Source organism: Triticum dicoccoides, chromosome 5B (genome assembly GCF_002162155.2).
Source record: "Triticum dicoccoides isolate Atlit2015 ecotype Zavitan chromosome 5B, WEW_v2.0, whole genome shotgun sequence".
Classification (NCBI taxonomy): Eukaryota; Viridiplantae; Streptophyta; class Magnoliopsida; order Poales; family Poaceae; genus Triticum; species Triticum dicoccoides.
The window spans coordinates 677,430,387-677,450,282 of record NC_041389.1 but is presented as its reverse complement, the minus strand read 5'-3'; the positions used below and the strand labels follow the sequence as shown (position 1 = coordinate 677,450,282).

General features: G+C 43.6%; 1 protein-coding gene and 1 long non-coding RNA gene across 2 annotated transcripts; both read right to left on the bottom strand.

The window, feature by feature from the left end:
- Window positions 1-1,744: 1,744 nt before the first annotated feature.
- On the bottom strand, window positions 1,745-3,266 carry LOC119306637. Its single transcript, XM_037582809.1, has 5 exons — window positions 3,086-3,266; window positions 2,678-3,001; window positions 2,481-2,587; window positions 2,326-2,398; window positions 1,745-2,076 (listed from the first exon to the last, which is right to left on the bottom strand). The coding sequence occupies exons 2-5, from the start codon at window positions 2,855-2,857 to the stop codon at window positions 1,984-1,986; spliced, it is 453 nt and encodes a 150-aa protein (XP_037438706.1). The 5' UTR covers window positions 2,858-3,001; window positions 3,086-3,266; the 3' UTR covers window positions 1,745-1,983.
- Window positions 3,267-3,435: 169 nt separating this feature from the next.
- LOC119306636 lies at window positions 3,436-5,593 on the bottom strand. Its single transcript, XR_005148989.1, has 7 exons — window positions 5,450-5,593; window positions 5,154-5,270; window positions 5,000-5,044; window positions 4,200-4,734; window positions 4,009-4,121; window positions 3,741-3,785; window positions 3,436-3,633 (listed from the first exon to the last, which is right to left on the bottom strand). It is a non-coding gene; the product is annotated as an uncharacterized LOC119306636 (long non-coding RNA).
- Between the last annotated feature and the right edge of the window lie 14,303 nt (window positions 5,594-19,896).

Genomic DNA, 19,896 nt, shown 5'->3' with positions numbered 1-19,896 from the left:
ATCAGAAGGTTTGAACTCATTCTTCAAGAAGCTTGTGCACCCTCACGACTCGGTGTGGCAATTCGTGAAGCAGTATGAGTACATTCAGGAAACTAGGCTAGACCGGGAGGACAATGCTGGGTTCCTCGGCGAGGCGACGATTCCAACGTTGTGGTCGAGGTAAGGCAGGATATTTTATTCAATTTCCATAACTGATTCTGTAAGCATCATCAGTACTGTGATATTGCTTCTGTATTGTCGTGGTCATGCTTCTGTAATCAATTCTAAGTTGTTAATGTTTATTTCTCTAGGTACAAGATAGAGGAGCAAGCGTCAAAGTTTTACACCAGGTCTGCCTTCGGAAAGTTCAGAGGTATGATGGAGGAAACAACAGCTTTGATGATTAATCCGATTGAAGGTAATAAATTTAAGTTTGAGGTTCGACGATGCGATCCAAGTTCTACAAAAATCCGTGTGGTTGTTGTTGACCCAGTTGAGAACTCATATGACTGCTCATGCAACCGATTCCACATGAATGGGATGTTGTGTCATCACATTCTGAAGGTCATGGTGCATACTAATGTGCAAGTAATACCAGAGAAGTACTTGTTGTATAGATGGTCTGAGGAAGCAACCGTTAGACCTGCAAGAAGCAATCTCTTTTCTGCAGATGTCCCAGAAAAAAATACTTTGAGGTACAATGACCTGTGCATTAGGATGTGCACCCTTGCTTCGGATGCATGTTTTGGTCCGGAAACGTACAAGATTGTTACTGGTGGGGTAGATGATTTAAGCAACCTGGTATGGAAGTGGAGGTTGTCAGGTGGGTTGCCAGAGTCAGCAGCACCTAATGAAGAAGTAGTAGGCTGCAGCAGTGTGAAAAATCCTCCTAAATCTGCGAAAAAAGGTAGACCAAAAGATAAAGAGAAGAGGAAGAAACCCCTGGTGGAGATTAGGCAGGAAAAGGCGCAGCAAAAAGGAAAGAAGAAGGGTCTGTGTTCGTACTGTAAAGAGGATTGGCACGACAAGAGAAATTGCCCATATCTAGCGCTTGAGAGGCATAAGCAGAAGCAGGAGTTTGAGAAAGTTAGGCGACAGACGGAGCTGACACTGTAAAATGCAAAGTTTGTTTCAGTTTTAGAATAAGCAATATCTGGTATGTTACCAAGTAGTGTGTTTTTTGTGTAAAAAGTTGGTCAGAACATGTTTAAGATTTGAGATTTGTTGTGGTTTGTTGTGGGTATGATTTTGATGCAGAAACTTTGAACCTATCCAGTGTATTGGCTGGAGTTTGAATAAAGATATGAACAAAAATTGACATTGCTTCCTGAAGCCCATGTCTGAAAAAGGGGGATTGCCAAGTCGTAATCATTTCAAATGTAGTTTGTGATAGGTAGTTAGGTAATATAATGAAACATTTTTGTAAAGGAAAAAGTATAGAGGTGTGTAATAAGTTTGTGGAACGGCTGGTGTTGTGAAGGTCAGTTTGGTTAGTTTGATTAGTAGCAGACTACTTGGATGCATCTTGTTTCCATGACCGAAACATCCGTTTGTATGGGTGTGAAATAATAAGGTATACAAGGCGGGGATATCTTAATATGAAAGAGTGATGTGAGGAAGAAGCAGCAGCACTAATGTAGTGGAAAAAAATTTGTATGAATTAGGAGCACGGGGAAGTTGGTTGGAGATGGCATTGAACAAAAAAAATGTACAACTTGGGTAAATTTCTTTGTAAGTAATTCTGAATAAGAGATTGATCCACAAAACAAGTAAAATGTGGTAGGGTAACCGATGATCGGAAACCCAATCAGTTAAGAACACAAACATGACACTGGTCTGATGGTTACTGAAAAGTAGTGTCTTAGAAAAAACAAGCTAAAAATTACACAGAAAAAATTGAAGCACATAGTTGATAGAAGCGCCGTCTTTTATTCTCTTGTACGCTTCTAGGATGGCTTCTCAAGCACGGATTTTTATTTTCTTGAACATGACTATGCAGGCTTCTCATTTCTTCTTCAGTACCCAGCTTGGATCTTGAGTGTTGAGTTGTGAAGTGAGGATTTCTTCTGTGATAAGCGCGCGATGGTCATAAGTGTCCTGCAATAGACATCAGCTTGTGGTTAGAGCATTGAAGCATACAATTGTGTAGATTGAAGCTTGAGAAGGATGTGTTGGTAGCATGTGAAATTGAAAAGATTTGTTAGTGAGGCGTATGTAGGATGAAGCACAAACATGCTTGTTTGTGGGGCAACTATAATGGTAGTTTTGTTGGTCGGAAGCATGGAAAACAAATGGTAGATGCGTACAGTTGACACGTTAGGTGTAGGTAGGATGTAGGCGAAGTACCTTGCTAAATTCTGCCATTTTCTTCCCATCCCATTGCTTCATGAAGAGCATTGCGAATATTCCACAATCATAGCTGGTAATATAGGGGACAAAGCATCGAACTTAGTGTGTAGGTTCTTAATAATTGAGTTGCAAATAGTTTGTATGAAACTTACTATGTTTTCTGTTGGGGGCATTCCGGAGGGTTGAAACACGTGAACTTCATGAAATCCAAATTTGTGAAAGCTTTAGCATGTGCCGCAAGTGTCACAAAATTGCTAACCTAAAAGACGAGGATGCAAAATGTAATGGATGCATCATCGTAAAACATGGAACTAGAATTTCGTTATTGTAAGTTGGAGAGAGTACTAACCAGATTGTTGGATATCTCGTATGCCTCGTCATTCTTGAGCTTTCTGCCTGAGTCAAATATGTTGATCTGTTTGTACAGAAGGTTGATGCAGCACACGATCCAATGTTCTTTTTGGGGGATGGCGAAGTATAGCTGCAAATTATCATGGTCAGAGCCATGTGAGTGGTCAGATTTGAACATTTATTGTTAATCGACAACATTCAATAAAAATGTAAGGAGGCATATGAGATCCTTTGACTTGAGGGAGCCATCTTGGTATGCAGTGTTGAATTCACGAAGGCACTTGGATGCAATGAATTTGTCCTCGGGAACCAGTAGTTTAGCCTGTTGAAAGGTAGAAACAACATGTTAGGATAGTTATATTATGTAAATAATGAAACATTTGAGACAGGTGTGAAATGTAGTTACGGTCAAAGATTGTGAGAATGCATATTTGGTTGGAAGAGCGGAGCCACAAGTCTGAATTGATTGTTCAAGGTTGAATTGTCGAATGTAGAGCTCCATTGTATCGGTGTCAACGAACCCGCGTGGTTTCATTGCCTCGCGGAAATCTTCATATGATATGTGATACCCCTGGTAATCAACAAAAGGAGCCCTGGGAGAACACATGGAAAGAATGTGCCCTATAAGTAAATGGTGGAAGCAAATGTTTCATAGATTGTAAGCATGAGTAGTCTATTGTGGAAGCATGGTTCGGTATGAAGAAATTTAAGGCAATGGATGAGATGAATTATAGATGATGGAAATTGTAACCTGTTTTCCTTTTTTGTCGGAGGTCTCACACATCTGGTGGTAATGTACTTAGTGTATATTTGAATTGAGGAACTGTTAACCTTGAGCTTCTTCAACCTTGTGTCCTCGGTTTTTCGAAGACAAGCTCGCTTCTTCCTATTTTTCTTTTCCTGAGTTTGGGTGCCAATAGTTTCAGGGATATCCCTCACGGTGGGTTGTTGTACCTGAATGGATCATAATATGTACAATACATTATTTGTTGTTAATGTGATTTGGTGGAGATAGATTGGGGTTTTGGAGTGAAAGTGAGTTGGAAAGGATGCATCAGTACCTCGGTCACGATATGGATGATGCTAGGTGCTTTGGTTCCATTTTCCTAAGTTTAAGCATGTAAACAAGTTGTTGGAAACTTGAGAAATAAGTAATACGTGCTAGGAATGGGTTCAAATGATGCAGTTGTTGAGTAATGAATGGAAAATATGTAATAGACATATGTGTAATGGAAGCTACATATGGTGGTTGTTGGAAACATGGGAAATATGTAACGGAAGCTACAAGTTGGGTGAATGGAAGCATTGTTGAGAACTAAAATAATGCACCTGGTTGAGATGGGTTGGTGATTTTGGTGGTGGCGATTGTACAGGGGATGTTCCGTGACTGATGTGCACCAAGTTTGCGTCCACTGTTGACATGGTTGTTGGTCCTGCATTTTCTGATATGTATGCCAATGGAGTTAGTGATGAACAATTGATGATGAAGTCAGGTTGGTAGTGGTATACGATGCACTGACCTGGAGCTGAGGATTGTCCAACTGCAGTAGCGGCATCGGCAGTATGTGGATGATGTGGCGACGAAGCAGGTTCGGACCATACTTGGGTCCAAGTTTGACCTGGAGGTAGAAAGCTGAAACTTGCATCTTCGTACGTATCAAGAATCCTCCGCCTTGTATCTTCCTCTCCGGTGGATTGGTTCGTCGCAGGAGCTGATGTAGAAGCAACATCCTGGTTATTACGAGGTGTTTTTCAAACACTTTTCTCAACCTCTTCGGCATATGCAGCTGCTTCCTGCCAAAACTTGGTGTTGGGTGTAGCTTTGGTCCCATGTTCTTGAGCATTTTCAGTATATGAGTCTTGGCCTACCCTATCAGGCGAGGAATAAGTAGGTGTTGTTGGAGTATGAATTCTTGAGGCAGCAATGACATCTTGTGCATACTCGTTCATGCGCTTTGCGTGCAGTTTGTTGAGTCGTGATGTGGCTTTTGAAATATCAAGTGCCCATTTTGCATTATGCGTTCGCAAAATTGGAAGTATGAACGCTGGTAGTTCCTGCAAGGATAAAGGTTTTTACAAATTATTAAGGTGGAAGCTTCAAATTGAGCGCATGAAACAATGAAGTAGGAAGGTAGCAGCATGGGTTGTTGTATAGAATATGTGGTTGTTCTTGACGGTAATGCTAGCTGGAAGCATGAGAAGTAAACAATGACAACATTTAGGAAAGGAGGTAGCAGCATGGTTTGTTGTATATATGTTGTCGCTAATCTTATAGCATGTTATGGCTGTAATATGTGAGGGAAAATTCATTATGGTATACCTCAGATTGATTGGTAGGTAATGTAGGGACCTGGTGATGCATGTCCTGTTGTGAAGCACGGAAGGAAAGATTAGAAAACCCATGACAAACATGGAGTACAAGATATGTAATACAAAATTCTGTTATGAAATGATAAAAAAAATTGGGTGGGCACCTCTGCTGGATGGTTGGTAGAATCATTATCTGTTTGTTGAACATTTGGCTGTTGAGTAGATTGCTGTTGGTAGATTGGCGCTACAACGGCATATGGGGTTGCCTCGGGTGCACGAAACTGCAAAAAAAATTGCAGTATTAAAGCAATGGTCTAAGGAGTAAAGTGAATACTGGTGGATCGTTAGTCGAATAAAAATGCTTCCATCCAGATGTATACGGAGAAAGATAAATGTTTTGCATATATTGGAAGCAATGACTACCAGAAAGGTATGGAAGTCATAATTTGTTGTGTCTTACCGGTCGTGCGCCATAAATATATGGGTTGAGGCTCAGTCTACTTTTATCAGCGAGCATGACAAATTCGAAGTCGGCATCGGTTACATGGGATGATCTGGGAAGTGAGTAATTTATGCGATGCGTCGACAAAGATGATTCAGGAAAGTCAAGATGGTCCATGTATATAATCTGGAATAAAAAGTATGATCAAAACATGTGTATTTAAATGAAAGAATAAGGCTATGAAATCTGCTATAGAAACATATGTGTAGTATAGTGTGTATACCGCGAGCACGGGTAGGCAGCTGCCGACCCAGATTTTTTTGAAGACACCATCTAGTAGTGCTTTCTTCTTCTTCTTTTGGAATGTATCGACCTCAGTCATGACATCTTTGAGAATTTGCTCTCCCCATGCATACTCGCAAACCTCGGAAGCAACTTCAAGGCTGCCTAAATATTCCAAAGGAACCATATTTCCAGTTCCGGGTGTAAAATGAGTAGCCAATGCTACTAGAAAGAATGTCCTGAAGAAGGTCTCATCATCTAGATCATTGCCGTTTTCTAGCATGGTTGCAGCATGGTGAATGGGCGCCCATCTCCCATGCTCATAGTCCGTTTTGTAGAATTCTCGGTGAGGTGATTCTTCATGCTTGCTTATGATAACCACCGGCCTAGTACCAGACAGAAGCCCGAGAGCCTTTTCAACCATTTGTCGAGTGAATAGAATGCTGTTATTGTTTCGTGGATTCCGAAATTCACCTAGCTTCGGGTCAATCCGGTCAACGATCCATTCTAGGAGACCCTCTGGAGCTGAGAATTTGCTAATATTAAGTAGATTACCCCATTTTGTTTGTGCAAATGAGGTCTTTCCTTCTCTGTGGGAGACCCTTGACAATATCATGTAACCTACCAGCTGAATGTCGACTCTGCAGCATGATCAACTCCTTTTTAGTCATTGTTGAGTGTCACCTGAGAACACACGGAATACGGATTGTTAGCATTTCTGTAAGAAAAATGTTCCGTAAGGAATGAAGTGATAGATTAGCTCTCTTCTGGAAGTAGTTGTATGGAAGTAATGCACTACTAAATAAGAGTATATATATGTTGACTGATGACAGAAAGGATTACAGAAGCACGAAATTATGGACACTACAAATACAGCGCATGGTACTGAAATTAGTAAGCTTGGTGCCAGGATGGGGATGCATCTGTTAGTATTTTTGGCGATGAAGCATTATTCTGGAAAGACAGTATCCAAAAAGGGGACAATTACGAAGGAATTTTGTGTGATTGAGTCATGGAATTTAGGGTGCATTTCATTCAATTCAGGGTGCATTTTTATTCTTTGATGGAAGCATGGAAATTCAAAAGGGGTAATCCTAACAAATTTAGCGCCAATATGGGGGTACGTTTACTTGGATGCTCTGTTTAGAGGAAGCATTTGCAGGATGCATTGAAAATGAAGTGTGGCAGCAATTCTAAAATAGATATGAAGCACCGACAAGATTTGAAACAACTTAATAATCGAAACAATACTAGGCCGGCAATGAACAAAAAAACAAAATTCATCCATCTGAAGGGTGCATTACACATCAAAATCGGTTGTGAAATTGACAAAATCCCCAAAAAACTGGGGCACTCCACGAGGTGCACATACCTTTGATTCAGGTTGGGGAGCTTCAAAAATACAGCTGCAATTTAGAAATTCAATGGCCAATACTCAGGCCGGTCGATCCAAATCGATGGGGATGCAGCCGAATCAGTAGATGGGATAGCCCAACGACTGAGAAAACTCCGCGGAATCGAACGAGGTAGCGTCGGTGGAGTGGACTAGGTGGTAGCCATGCTGCTCGGCGGGGAGGCTCGAGTGAGGAACAATGGGGCAGGAGGCTCGGTGCTGCTTTCCACCGATGTGAGGCGAAGCTGGAGGTGCGCGAGGCGGATGGAGCGGGCTGATGAGGCGGAGCGGAGAGGCGTCGGTGGCCGGGGTGGTCGCGGAGCGGAGAGGCGTCGTTGGCTGGAGGAGTCGCGGTGATACGGCGGAGGAGCAGGGGATCTGGTGAGCGAGCTGGCGGCGAGGCGACTCGGGTGGGAAGCAGAGCTCGGGCAGGGCCCGCGTTTAATGCTATCGAGGGATTAGAGGAGATGATTGCGAGCGGGGGCGTGAGATCGGGGCTTTCCTTATTTTATTTTTTTTGTGAAACACGACGAAATCTGGAGCGTCTCCTTTACAACGAATCGACGGACGTCGATTGGTCTGGCGCTGGCGTCGCTTCAGACTATAGATCAGAAGTGTTTACCAATCTTCTGTCCCCTGCATCAGAAGATCCAGACTATATCTAGTCCAGACATTAATTTGTTGGCCTACCTACCACCCAAACTGCACTACAATTAAGTAAGTAAATGGGTTTTGTTGGACAACAACAGAAAAGAAAAGTATTGCACAAAACTCATCAACTTAATTAGTACTATGTCAAAGGTGGCAGCAGCACTGGTGGACACGTTCTCTGCTTCTGGCTCATCTAGACATCGATTTTTCTTCTTCTTCTTCTTTGTGTGCAAAAGCACATAGTGTCAGAATTTAAGTAAATTAGGATTATTCTTCTACCTTCAGCATCGGAAGATCTAAACCTATGTTGGCCTACCTACCACCCAAAGCTGCACCACAAATTAAGTAATGTGTTTTCTTCTACAACAGAAAGCATACTATGTTGAACAAAACTCATAAACTTATTTTTATGACAAAAGTGGCAGCAGCACTGGACAGACTTCTCTGCTTCCGACTCATCTAGATCTAGACATCGATTTTTGTTCTTTCTTTTCTGGTGCAAAAGCACATGATATATATAAAAATTTCACATAGAGAAGAAAAACACGCATGATTTTGTCATGCATGCATGATCCTGATCGATCGGGCTAGTGGAATTCGGCATTTCGAGTGGCGCCGCATCGTCCATCCCATCATACTCATACAGCGTATATTTCTCAAGCACGTTTGATTATGCCAAGAGATGGATTGCCAATCCAAATCCACCAGCAATGCCATCGATTTGACTTGAGGGATCTATCAAGGCCTACCTGAAGCTGTAGCATTGGACATGACCTCACAGTCATAGATTACTTTGCAGATAGATAAGCATGTAATGTGTACTAATAAACAGATCAAGTGCATAGTGCGATCCTCGTCCGCGCATCGTTGCAGGATCGTGGCGAGCCGTCGGATCACGCGACCAACGGCCCCGACCGTCCGATCGTCGACCTAAGCCACGCTGAGAGCTAACAAGCGGTCAACACGTGGACCTTCACCCACCTCCTTATCCAGGCAGAGATTTATTTAGTTGGTGACGAGCCCTCACGGTCATTGTCACTGCACTGCACTATCTGATGATCAATGGTTAAACGCGTATCCAAGCCACAGTGACACTAGTTCCGGCGCATGTTGGAACGGCGATGGGCGCTCATGTCATGATCGTTCTGAGTGCATCGACGCATGCAATATCTTTGGCTGGATCGCAACACCCCACCTACTGATATGTATGTCCTGCTCTTACAATGCATCAGGTCAAAACTTGATGGGAGTGATGTTAGGCTTTCCCTGATCATCACATCTACAGATAAAAACGGTAAATCAAACCGCTATTGCACTTAGCGGCGCTCCCTGACTTGCTGCTTAATTACAGCCCATCAAGGCTCAAATCCTATAAGAAAACTGGTGAATGCACACAAAAACTCTATTTACAAAAACAAAGAGTTTTTCGGAAACAGGTTTTCACCCCGCTTCATATATAAAGCAACACGGTCAAACCAATGCAAGGTGATGTGAAAATCCTCTTACCAAGTTCAAAAGCTTCCAATGCATTTTAGTATATATTTTATTTGTATTGTGGGGAATAATTTGCATCCGGCCCGAATCACTAAGGTCTGCATTATGACTTATCACCCACTAATCCCAAGTGGCAAGCGCTGTGCTATCTCAGTACAAGCTACATTAGACATGTCGATATTCTTCCCATTTCTCCGTTTCAAAAAAAGAAAAAAATCCTCCCATTTATTTCAGGTGAAGGCCTGCATTGAGCCATTATCACCCACTAACTGTAAGTGCTGATTTTTTTTTTTTAAAAGGAAATTTGTAAGTGCTGATGCTAGCTGAGTACAAGCTACATTAGGCGTGTCGATTTTGATTTCGTCCCATTTCTTTCATGTGCCAAATTTGGTTAGTTGGAAGCACCACTGCATAAAGCAAAATATAAAGTTGTGGCCTCCATCCATCCATGGTCCATCAAGCCATCAACGATTGTGTCCAACTTGATGCTGTCGGATGTATACACGGATGACATGCAATGCATGCATGGTTGGTTGGTTAACTTCATTATATCTCCACTGTCATCGCTGACCAATGCTAAATTCTTGATTAATCAGTAGATCCCATCTGTTATGCACTTTAATCGACACCATTAGAAACATCGAGAAAGTACATCTCCTCCAAAGCTAGGGATGTAAACTAGGTCCCGTTTAAACCCACTTATGGTCTAACAGTTTAATAATTGTTCTTTTTTTTTGGAGAAAAGAAACTATCGAGCTAGGTAAAACCAATTAAACGGGACTTGCGGACGCTTATTATTTGCCATCCAAAGCATACATTGAAATAGTCCTTTAAATACATTGTTCACTCTCGGCTTAAATAGAAATGCAAATCAGTCCACAATTAGAAATAGTCCTTTATGTATACTGAGTATTAGAAGAAAACAGCAAGAAACAGTCACCTGCTCACTCTCGACTTAATTGGTTCTTTTTTGAGAAAGTCGACTTAATTAGATGACCCGCTTGTGTAAGAAAAATAAAGGGTGTGTCTGCTCCTACTAAGTTGATTTCTTAGAAAAATATTTCATGGCTTAGTTGATGATAGTAGCCGCATTATTTACTGTTGATCTTTAAAAACCCTTGTGTGAGTCTCAACACAGATGACTTAGGCTGGCCATAGTGGGAGTATCATAGCCGGTATCATGCACTCGGTAATGGCAAACATGATGATATGACAGAGAATTAAAAAAGAAAAAGAGGGTTAAAGTAACATAGATAGATACCGTAACATAATAAACGATATACTACTTTGTGTCATGCATGGCCAAAAATAAGGTCATCTATAATACTACTTTATGATATTATGCACTATGAAAGTAGTATCATTACTCCCCACTATGAGTAGCCTTAGGCCACCGACTTGGACATGTAAGAAAAATCTCCGGAAACTTCGATTTAGCAACACCGAAATGTGAAAATTGAGGCCACAATTTGTGGCACAGTGACTCCACTGGTCTATCATCTATGGAGTGCAATAATGGGAGCAAGATCGCCTGCCACCCTTGCTTTACACTAATAATGATTACCCCATTACATTACAGAATCGATTATATCGCTTGGTCAGATCAATGACATCCACAAACTAGTATGCTCAGGTGCCGATGCCGTGGCGGCACCTGTCTTGCAACAGTAAAACCAACAATTATCCCCCCCGGATATGGGCTACCTAGGTGATCTGTTCCCAGAATATGACTACCCCCTTTCCAGCAAAAGAAAATAAAAGAAAAACAAGACTGCCGGCTGCTCCTGATGTGCTTGCTTTTATAAATTGTAAGCACTACACGCGGTTGACCCTTTGCATTATAGTGCACTTAGGTTTTGACATCCTTAATATGATTTGACATTGACATCATACTTCCTTTTTGCGGGGCATTGACATCATACTTCCTTTTTGCGGGGCATTGACATCATGCTCTCTTCAGTGCTTGAAAGCTGTTGTTGTTAGGGCCATCGCACGGGTTCCATGTCATTTGAACGCTGGAAAAAGTTGACAAAAAATTATAAATAAATTTACACAATTTTTAAACAAATAGAAGAAGTTAGAGGAAAATGGAATCAAGCACGTATAAATCTAAAACGACAAGTTTTAGGAAAATGGAATCAAGCACGTCAATTTCACGGGCTCTAGTAGTCTAGCTTGCTCGAGTACATTTCACAGCTTCAGATCCATTTTTTGAGCCCATGATATAATCAAATAGGATCAATCATCCACCCGCTTAGCTAAGAAAGAGTATATCGATATGATGATTTTTAGACAGGAGGCTGTCGCTCAGTGTTAAACTGAGGTCCTTGATCGATACGAAGACTGAAACTGTCAGTAGCCATGAATATCTCCTTTCCAAATCCAAAACTGAAAGATCTAAAAGAAATCTATGATCTATGAAGAATGTAATACTCCCTCCGATCATCGTACTAAATCAGAATAATTAATATGGATCAAAAGGAGTACTATATTCTGCAAGCGAATGATATCCATGGATCCATATTTTTCATTATTTGCTCCTGTAGAAAGGCTTCTGCAAATACCAACATACATAGAAAGAGTAAATTGCACAAAACCACCACTTTGAGGCCTAGATTTGCAGAAAACACTACATTACATTTTTTTGACAGAAAGCACCACGTCTTGTGTAATCTTGTTGCAGAAGACACTGATAGGCGGATTTGGCTCAGTTAAACACGTTTATGACAGCTGGGTCCCACTTTTCACTGACGTGGCACAACGTTTTGCTAAAGACAGGGTCAAAAAGCAAAACATGCCCCAACATTTTTCACCATGCCGCCCAGCCCTCGTTGTCAAGTCCAGCCACCGGTCACCATGCCGCGTTTTCCCTGCAGCAGCACATGCCGCCGCCACCATGGTTGAAGACCGCCGCCACTTGACCTCCTCTACATATGGCCAGTGAGCCACAAGCACCCCACGCGTCCGGATCCGTCCCGAGCACCGCCACCTCGTCCAGATCCGGCGAGGGATACCATGCCGCCACCCTGGTTTGGCCTCCTACGCGAAGGAGATGCCTGGCGCCGCGCAGCGCAGATCCGGTGGCCCTCGATCCAGCGGCCCTCCTTGATGAGCTTGTGGCGAATCGAGAGCGCGAGGCGTCACCGGAGATGGCTATGGCCATGGCGAATCGAGAGTGCGAGGCGTCACCAGAGATGGCCACGGTGAAGCCGCACCCACCACTATAGTCATCCTTCCAGGCGTCGTCGGCCGCCGCCGGGGGTAGCCTGATGGGCACGGGGCCCAGCAGCGGCGAGCACTGCGGCGAGACGCCGGAGAGGTAGCCCCACATCAGCACCACCTGCTCCTTCCCCTCCTCCCGCACGCCGTCCTCGTCCATCTCCACCTCCCCGCCTGCCCCTACGATGCCCACCTCTGCAGGATCTAATTGCTTTTTTACTTTTTGATTCAGGGGTGTCGGTGTAAAATCTAGGGACTGGTTTGTAAATTTTGATTAGAATTGATCTGACATGAAATGTTACGCCACGTGGGCAAAAAAGGGCCCCGGCTGTCATAAACGTGCTCAACCGAGTTAAATCCGCCGATCAGTGTTATTTGCAAAATGTTTACAGTAGACGTGGTACTTTCTGTCAAAGAAATATAACATAGTGTTTTCTGCAAACCTAGCCTTTAAAGTGATGGTTTTGTGCAATTTACTCTACATAGAAATCACAAAAATGTTAGTCTAGTTGTCGCATGTTTGGGTCAGCCTCGTCTTATTTATATCTCAGTTAGATGCCCGGCCCGAGCGAAATTTTGTAAGCCGAAGTAAGAAAAGCCTAGCTACAAGATTGGCGCCGAACTTGTTTTAGTTTCCAAGGAAATGAACATGTGGAACAAACTATTCCCACCCACAGAGTTAACATTGGTAGATCCGAAGTCGAGCCTGTAGTTAGGATGGCTAGCTCGCCAACTATGGTGCAATAACAAACGGTTGTTGAATTGTGTTGTGTTGAAAGTATGTACCTACCATATACTCAGACACATCGATCGATCTTGGCTAACTTGAAGAAGGATAGTTTCCGCAAAAAAAAAAAAAAAAAAGTTGAAGGAGTCACTAGCTGATACAACTCACAGATTGTAGCAACAATGTTCATATTGTATATACCCCATCTAATCATTAATGTAGCAAGAGATCTGGATGGTTCCTTCACTAGTAGAAAACAGGGCTTTGGTCACAGCTCAATATACACATTAGTCCTGGTTGCATCACGAACCGGGAATAATGTGAGCATTAGTCCCGGTTCAAGCGGCTAAGGCGTCGGGTAGGCATTAGTCCCGGTTCAATTGGACCTTTAGTCCCAGTTTGAGACACGAACCGGGACTAAAGGGTGCGATGCCCTTTAATCCCGGTTCGTGTCCCAAACCGAGACTAAAGGACACGAACCAGGACTAATGCCCCTTTAGTCCTGGTTCGTGTCTCAAACCGGGACTAAAGGTTCAAACTCTACCCCCTGTATCGCCTTTTCAGTTTTGTAAAAAACAAAAGAAAATGATAAAAACTTCAAAAATTAAAATCCTTCGAGATGTAGTTATGTTACTACATCTAGTAGTTAGGAAAATTAAAAAACTTAAATTTGAACATGTTTTGCAAAAAAGTGTTATGAAAAAGTAAAACACGGCCATATCTTTTGCATACGATGTCGAAAAAATGCATAATATATTTAAAAAATCAGCACGAAAATCCGCATCCAATTTTGACAGCCATAGGCCTGTTTGTAAATTTTTAGAATCCTCAAATTCTGAAAAGAAAAAAAGATATGCTCAAATTTCATTTTTTTGACTTTTTGTTAAATCTGGTCAAACTATGGTCAAACTACTTATTCAAGAAATATTAGTGCTAATAAATAATTATTTTTAGTTTTTTTACTTTTGGTCAAACTATGGTCAAATCTAGTCAAATTGTGGTCAAACTACTTATTCAAGAAATATTAGTGTTAATAAATAATTATTGTTAGTTTTTTTGACTTTTGGTCAAACTATGGTCAAATCTGGTCAAACTATGGTCAAATTATGGTCAAACTACTTATTAAAGAAATATTAGTGTTAATAAATAATAATTGTTTTTTAGAATAATAGTTTCAAACTCAAACGGTGCTTAATGCTCAAGTTCAACTCCTAAGGGTTAATAGGATTGACAGCTTAGTATTGTCAGGAAAACAACAAGTGCACACTTGGAAACTAGGGGGAGTAGAACTCGAAAGTTAAGCGTGTTCAGACTGGAGTAGTGAGGGAATGGGTGACCGACCAAGAAGTTAGATGATTTGGAATGAGTGATTCATAATTGAGCAGTAATTAGAGTGGGTGATTAGAAATTGAATTGTCAAATAATTCAGAGATTTAAAAATAAGAAAAAAACAAAAAAATCAAAACAATTCAGAAAACAAACTTTCAAAAAAATTTCTTTAGTCCCGGTTGGTGTTACCAACCGGGACTAAAGGTGAAGCTCCAGAGAGCGGCCACGTGAAGGGCCTTTAGTCCCGGTTCATAACACAACCAGGACTAAAGGGGAGGGCCTTTAGTACCGACCCTCTAGTCCCGATTTGGGAATAAGGACAAATGGGCCTTACGAACCGGGATAAATGGGCCTTACGAACCGGGACAAATGAGCCTTTTTCTACTAGTGTTTTTAGATCCTACGGGCAGAGTGGTCAAAGTCAGTCTACTATAGCGCGTTGACTTAAAAGTGATCAAGTCAGCGAATCCTGAGCCTATATACAAATACTACAGCAGTGAGCACTGGGCAGTAGCCCAGTGGCAAGGTCGCTATGGCGCACCTTGCAGACCGGAATTCGACTTCCGTCAGGCAGTGACGAATTTCTACGATCTCATCTGGGTGGGCTTCTTCTATGAAAATATGTCATGTGTACTAGTGCCATGAATTTCATATTTTTAAATATACTACAGCAGTATTATATGTCATATAGGCGTACGTAGGTGTGAGGATGCATAAAAAAAAGTCAATCCAACGACAAAAAAGTTGTCGCAATGCATTGCACGCCACATGCATGGCATGCGTGCCCTGGATCGATCTTCCAGCTGGAGCACCAAAAATCAAAGAATGAAACGGTGCTAGCTAGTGCACCCGCCGCGAACCGCTGGATGTATGTATGTACACATCTTCCAGCCATAGTATATCTGATCTGAACTGCATCATACGCATGCATGCAGATGCAGCTCTCTATCCCATCGCGTTGCATCATCTCCATCTCCGTCTCAGGCCAAGTGGAGCGTGCGTCTGCAAGAGGACGCACTCGTCGCACCGTCTCCGCCCGTCGGTCCGGTGGATGATGGCGCTCAAAGACTTTGGATCATATCGATCGTGAGGGACCACGTGCGCCTGCCGGACGAGTGCATGCAGGCATGACACACGTGCTTAATTCGCCGCGCCGCGCAAAGTCAGAGGGACATCCGATAAATAATAAATTCACAACAGGAGATTTGTTTTCTTAGAGAGAAATGTGTTCGAGATGGGCCGAGCGAGAGGCAATGTTTTCACGCATGTGCCAGCCGTGGAGAGTCAGTCGCCTCTGCATACGACGATGGCTGGCGTACTGCGGCGGTGTTAATCATCGTGAGCGCACTGAATGCATAGTAAGTACTCCCTCTGTAAACTAATATAAGAGCATTTAGATTACTAAAATAATGTTCTAAACGCTCTTATATTAGTTTACGGAGGGAGTACGTACATAGATTACCGCTCCTACTAATACTATTGTCGTCATATGCACAAGTCAGCAACGACTTTGGTGGCAAGCATGAGTGCATGACGCTCCATCATCGTCGTCTGATCCAAATTTGGTTGAAGCCCGACGACGGTCAGCTCTTTCGGATGTATCAGGCATATACTACCTCTGCTCCTAAGGGCATCTCCAGCCGTTCGGCCCCTCAGGGCGTCTAAATAGAGCGGCCTGGGGGTGTGCCGGCGTTAGTTCGGCCTCTGGGGGCGACCTAGCTCCCAGTCACGCCCCCACGCGCCGATTCCAGGATGCGGAAAATTTAAACTTGGTCGTTTTTGCTCTCAAAAGACGCCGCAAATCCGGCGATTGGACGTAGTCTGGCGTTACAAAAAACAGAGCGCCGCCGCCGCAAGTTCGCGTGCGCAAACGATTCACTCGGTGGGGTCGGCTCCAGGCGTTGGCGGAGTCGGCGTGTGCGGGCTCGTCGGTGTCGGAGCTGCTTCGGTGCTGGGCTGCGTCGGCGCGGCTTCGGCACTGCTGGGCGGCGATGTAGAGGCGTCGTTCGGGCTTGGCATCCGTGTGGGCGTGGGCGTCGTCGGCGTTGCCGTCGGCAGCTCGTTCAGGATGAGGCCACGCTGCACCAGGTACCACGCCTTGAGCTTCTCGTCGTTGCTCTGGAGCATGTCCGCCCCGCCATCAGAAAAGCCATGTCGGTGTTCCTCTTCTTCGCGGCGACGTTCGTCCGGAGCAGGTCGAGCTTGATGGCGTTGTTCTTCATTAGCGACGACCACCGCGCCTCGGTCTTCTCTTCGCGTAGGACGGCCCGGGCCTGGGCGTCGGTGAGGCAATGCTCGATGGACTCCTGCACTCGCGCGGTTGCCGCGTCGGCTCTTTTCCCCTTCTTTGCCAATTTGTGGCCATCCGGCCGCCCCTCTGACGCGCCCGGAGTCGTCGCGTCCGGCTTGTATGTCTCCTTGGCCTTGTCGAGGGCACGTCGGACTTCCGCCCACTTCTCGCACTTGTCAATGCGCTTGTAGACGTGGAGGTGCTTGAAGTCGGCGTCTTGGTTGTCGCCCCGATACATGGCGAACATACGCAGCAGCTGCGCGGAGGGACGAACAGTTGGCGGGCGGCGGGCGTAGGGGACGAAGATATGCGGGCGAACGGCGTGCGTACCTGATCCTCAACGCTGGCGCCGCTCTCCGGGCGAGCCGCGACCTCCTCGACGATTCCATGCCATTTGTTGCACGCCAACTGGATATGCCCCCAATGGTTCGCCATCGCCTTGGAGCCGCGCTGCATGTAGACGCCTTTGAAGTAGGGGTCGACGAGCTTCCGCTCGTCGAACTCGACCTTGATGCGGCCCCAGTACGTCTCCAAGCTCTGGTTCGCGCCGGTGGTCGGGTCGAGGCAGACGACTTTCCATACTTCGGCGAGGCATTCCTCCTCCTTGGACGTCCACTTGATGCGCGGTTCGCCTGACCTAGCCGCCCGCTTCTTCTTCTTCTGGTGCCCCTCGGCTTCCTCTGCTTCGGCTGGGCCACGGTGCCAGTCGCAGTTGCCGCCGCGCGCGGCATGGCGTACTTCTTCGCGGCGAGCGGGAGGGGGTTTGGCGGGAGAAAGGGAGAGAATGGCGGGAGGAAGGCGAGCGAGCGGGAGAGATGCGAGGGAAAAACGTCAAGAAACGGCGGGAAAAGGCCCTCGGGTCGCCTCCAGGATGGGCCCACGCGCCTTTTTCGCTTGTGCCGGCTCCCCAAGCGCCCCCAGGGCGCCGGGTTCGGTCTGGGTCTGCCGGCACTAGTTTTGGCCCGAGCAGGCGAAAAACGGGCTTCTGGGGGCGCGACTGGGGCCTTTTTATGGCGCCGACGCGGCAAAATCGCCTGGGGAGGGCCTGTTGGGGGCGCGGCTGGAGATGCCCTAAGTCCTAAATACATGGCCCTCTAGACCACGTGCTACATGTGGTAAGCAATCCAAACTATACGTAAAAGGAGAGAGAAATCAGAAGATAATGCCCTCTTTTAATTAAAAGATGGTCTCTTAACACAATTAGATGATGCATCGCGTGTTGCTGCCGGAATCTTTAATAAAAATATATGTTAAAACCTAACACTATTGGAAGACAAATTTAAATTGCCCCCAGTTTATATTTTTTAAAATAAAGCAGGTGATGAAATGTTGTATGAAAAGAAAAAAGATGTTGGATTGAAGTCAATGGGGTGCCTATATAAAAAGTATGCAAGATGACCTACATATATTTGTTCCAAGCCGGCACGCCTATGCCCACATAAAAATTAGTTAAACAAATCATGATTGCATGGATAGATTAGTATACAAATTGTAACTTACCACATGCATGACTTGATGATGTGGCATACTTTGCATGAAGAGAAAAAATAGCTAGTGATTGAGCAATCCAGTGCGTTGGTTAGTTTGATCGGACGGTCAAGGATCACAAATTGCTTTGAGAGGCCATAGGTGGCTGAGTTATACTGTTTTTTAATTAGTGCACAAATTATAATTTTTGACTATATGCATGACTTGATGGTGTGGCATAGCCGCACGAAGTGAAAAAGTAGGTAGTGGATTGCAACTATTTAAGAATAGAGGTCGTCTCGCACCACATATTTAGGTGTAGCTAGTTATGGAAGATAAAACAAAGAGACAACCATTATACACACATTTTTATTGTCATCTCTAAATTACGTGAAAACGTCAGATATAATTTCTATCAACCAATGTATACCCTAAACTTAGTTACACACACACACACACACACACACACACACACACACACACACACACACACACACATATTTCTTAAGGTGTAAGAAATGCTTAGGCTTGTGAAGAAATTTGCCACCTCGACCTGATGACAGGGACCAAATACTGGGAATTCTCTCACAAAATTAAAAGGGTAGTGCCATGCATTTTTTTTTGATAAATAGGTAAGCGGGATAAAAATCTAAGTGTAAAGAAATGAAATTAGACGGAAAACATAGAATTCACTTGTTTTATAGTTACATATTTTTTTACACTCATCTGAACTGGTTAATGTAACGTACGGCTTGAGGTTGTAAATCTAAGTAATTGTCAAAAACTGTACTCTACTCATTTACTCGAATGATGGAGCACTGTAGTTACTCCATAATATTATCCTTTTTCGTACATAAATTGCTCACAGTAACACCCACATGTTTATGAATCATTTCTAAAACTGTACTCTACTCATTTAATATTTTGTTTTTATTTCATATACACAACAACTCACTACTGGTTTGCTTTGACTACCGTACCTAACTACTACTAGGAATTGTTTTCGATGTGACACCTTAAATCTTATTTAATGAGGAAAGCGAGTTAGTGTCTTAATCTAGACATAATTCCCTCCAAATGCATTATGATGACTGCCTATATGACGACTCTGCTAGAGTCGTCTTAAGGCCGTGTTTGGCAGCTAAGTGTATTTATATTTTCTTTAGAATATCATGTTTTTTTAGAAACTATAGTCTTAAAAATATTATTGTGTCTGGCATTAACAAATACCATATTTTATAAATCGTAGTATCTCCAACGAGTAGTATCTTGGCAGTATTTTAAAAGGGGCCTTGAGCTCCTTTTTCTTCTTCTAAAAAAACAATGGTCTTTAGAAACTGGAATATTCATTGCTTAGATATTGGAATACCGGGGTTTTACATTACCATGGTTTAAAAAAATACATTGCTCTGAATCTAAGCCTAAGATACAACCTATAAAAACAGTTGTACGTGGATGCATATTTAATGCATATCCTACAGCGTGCGAAAACCGTTAAAGAAGTTATATCTACATTAAGATACATGCTAATGAAGATAGTATACAAGCTATAGTATCAAAGAAGTTGTATCTACACTAGATATGCTGCATTTAGACCTTTAGGCAGTGGCGGA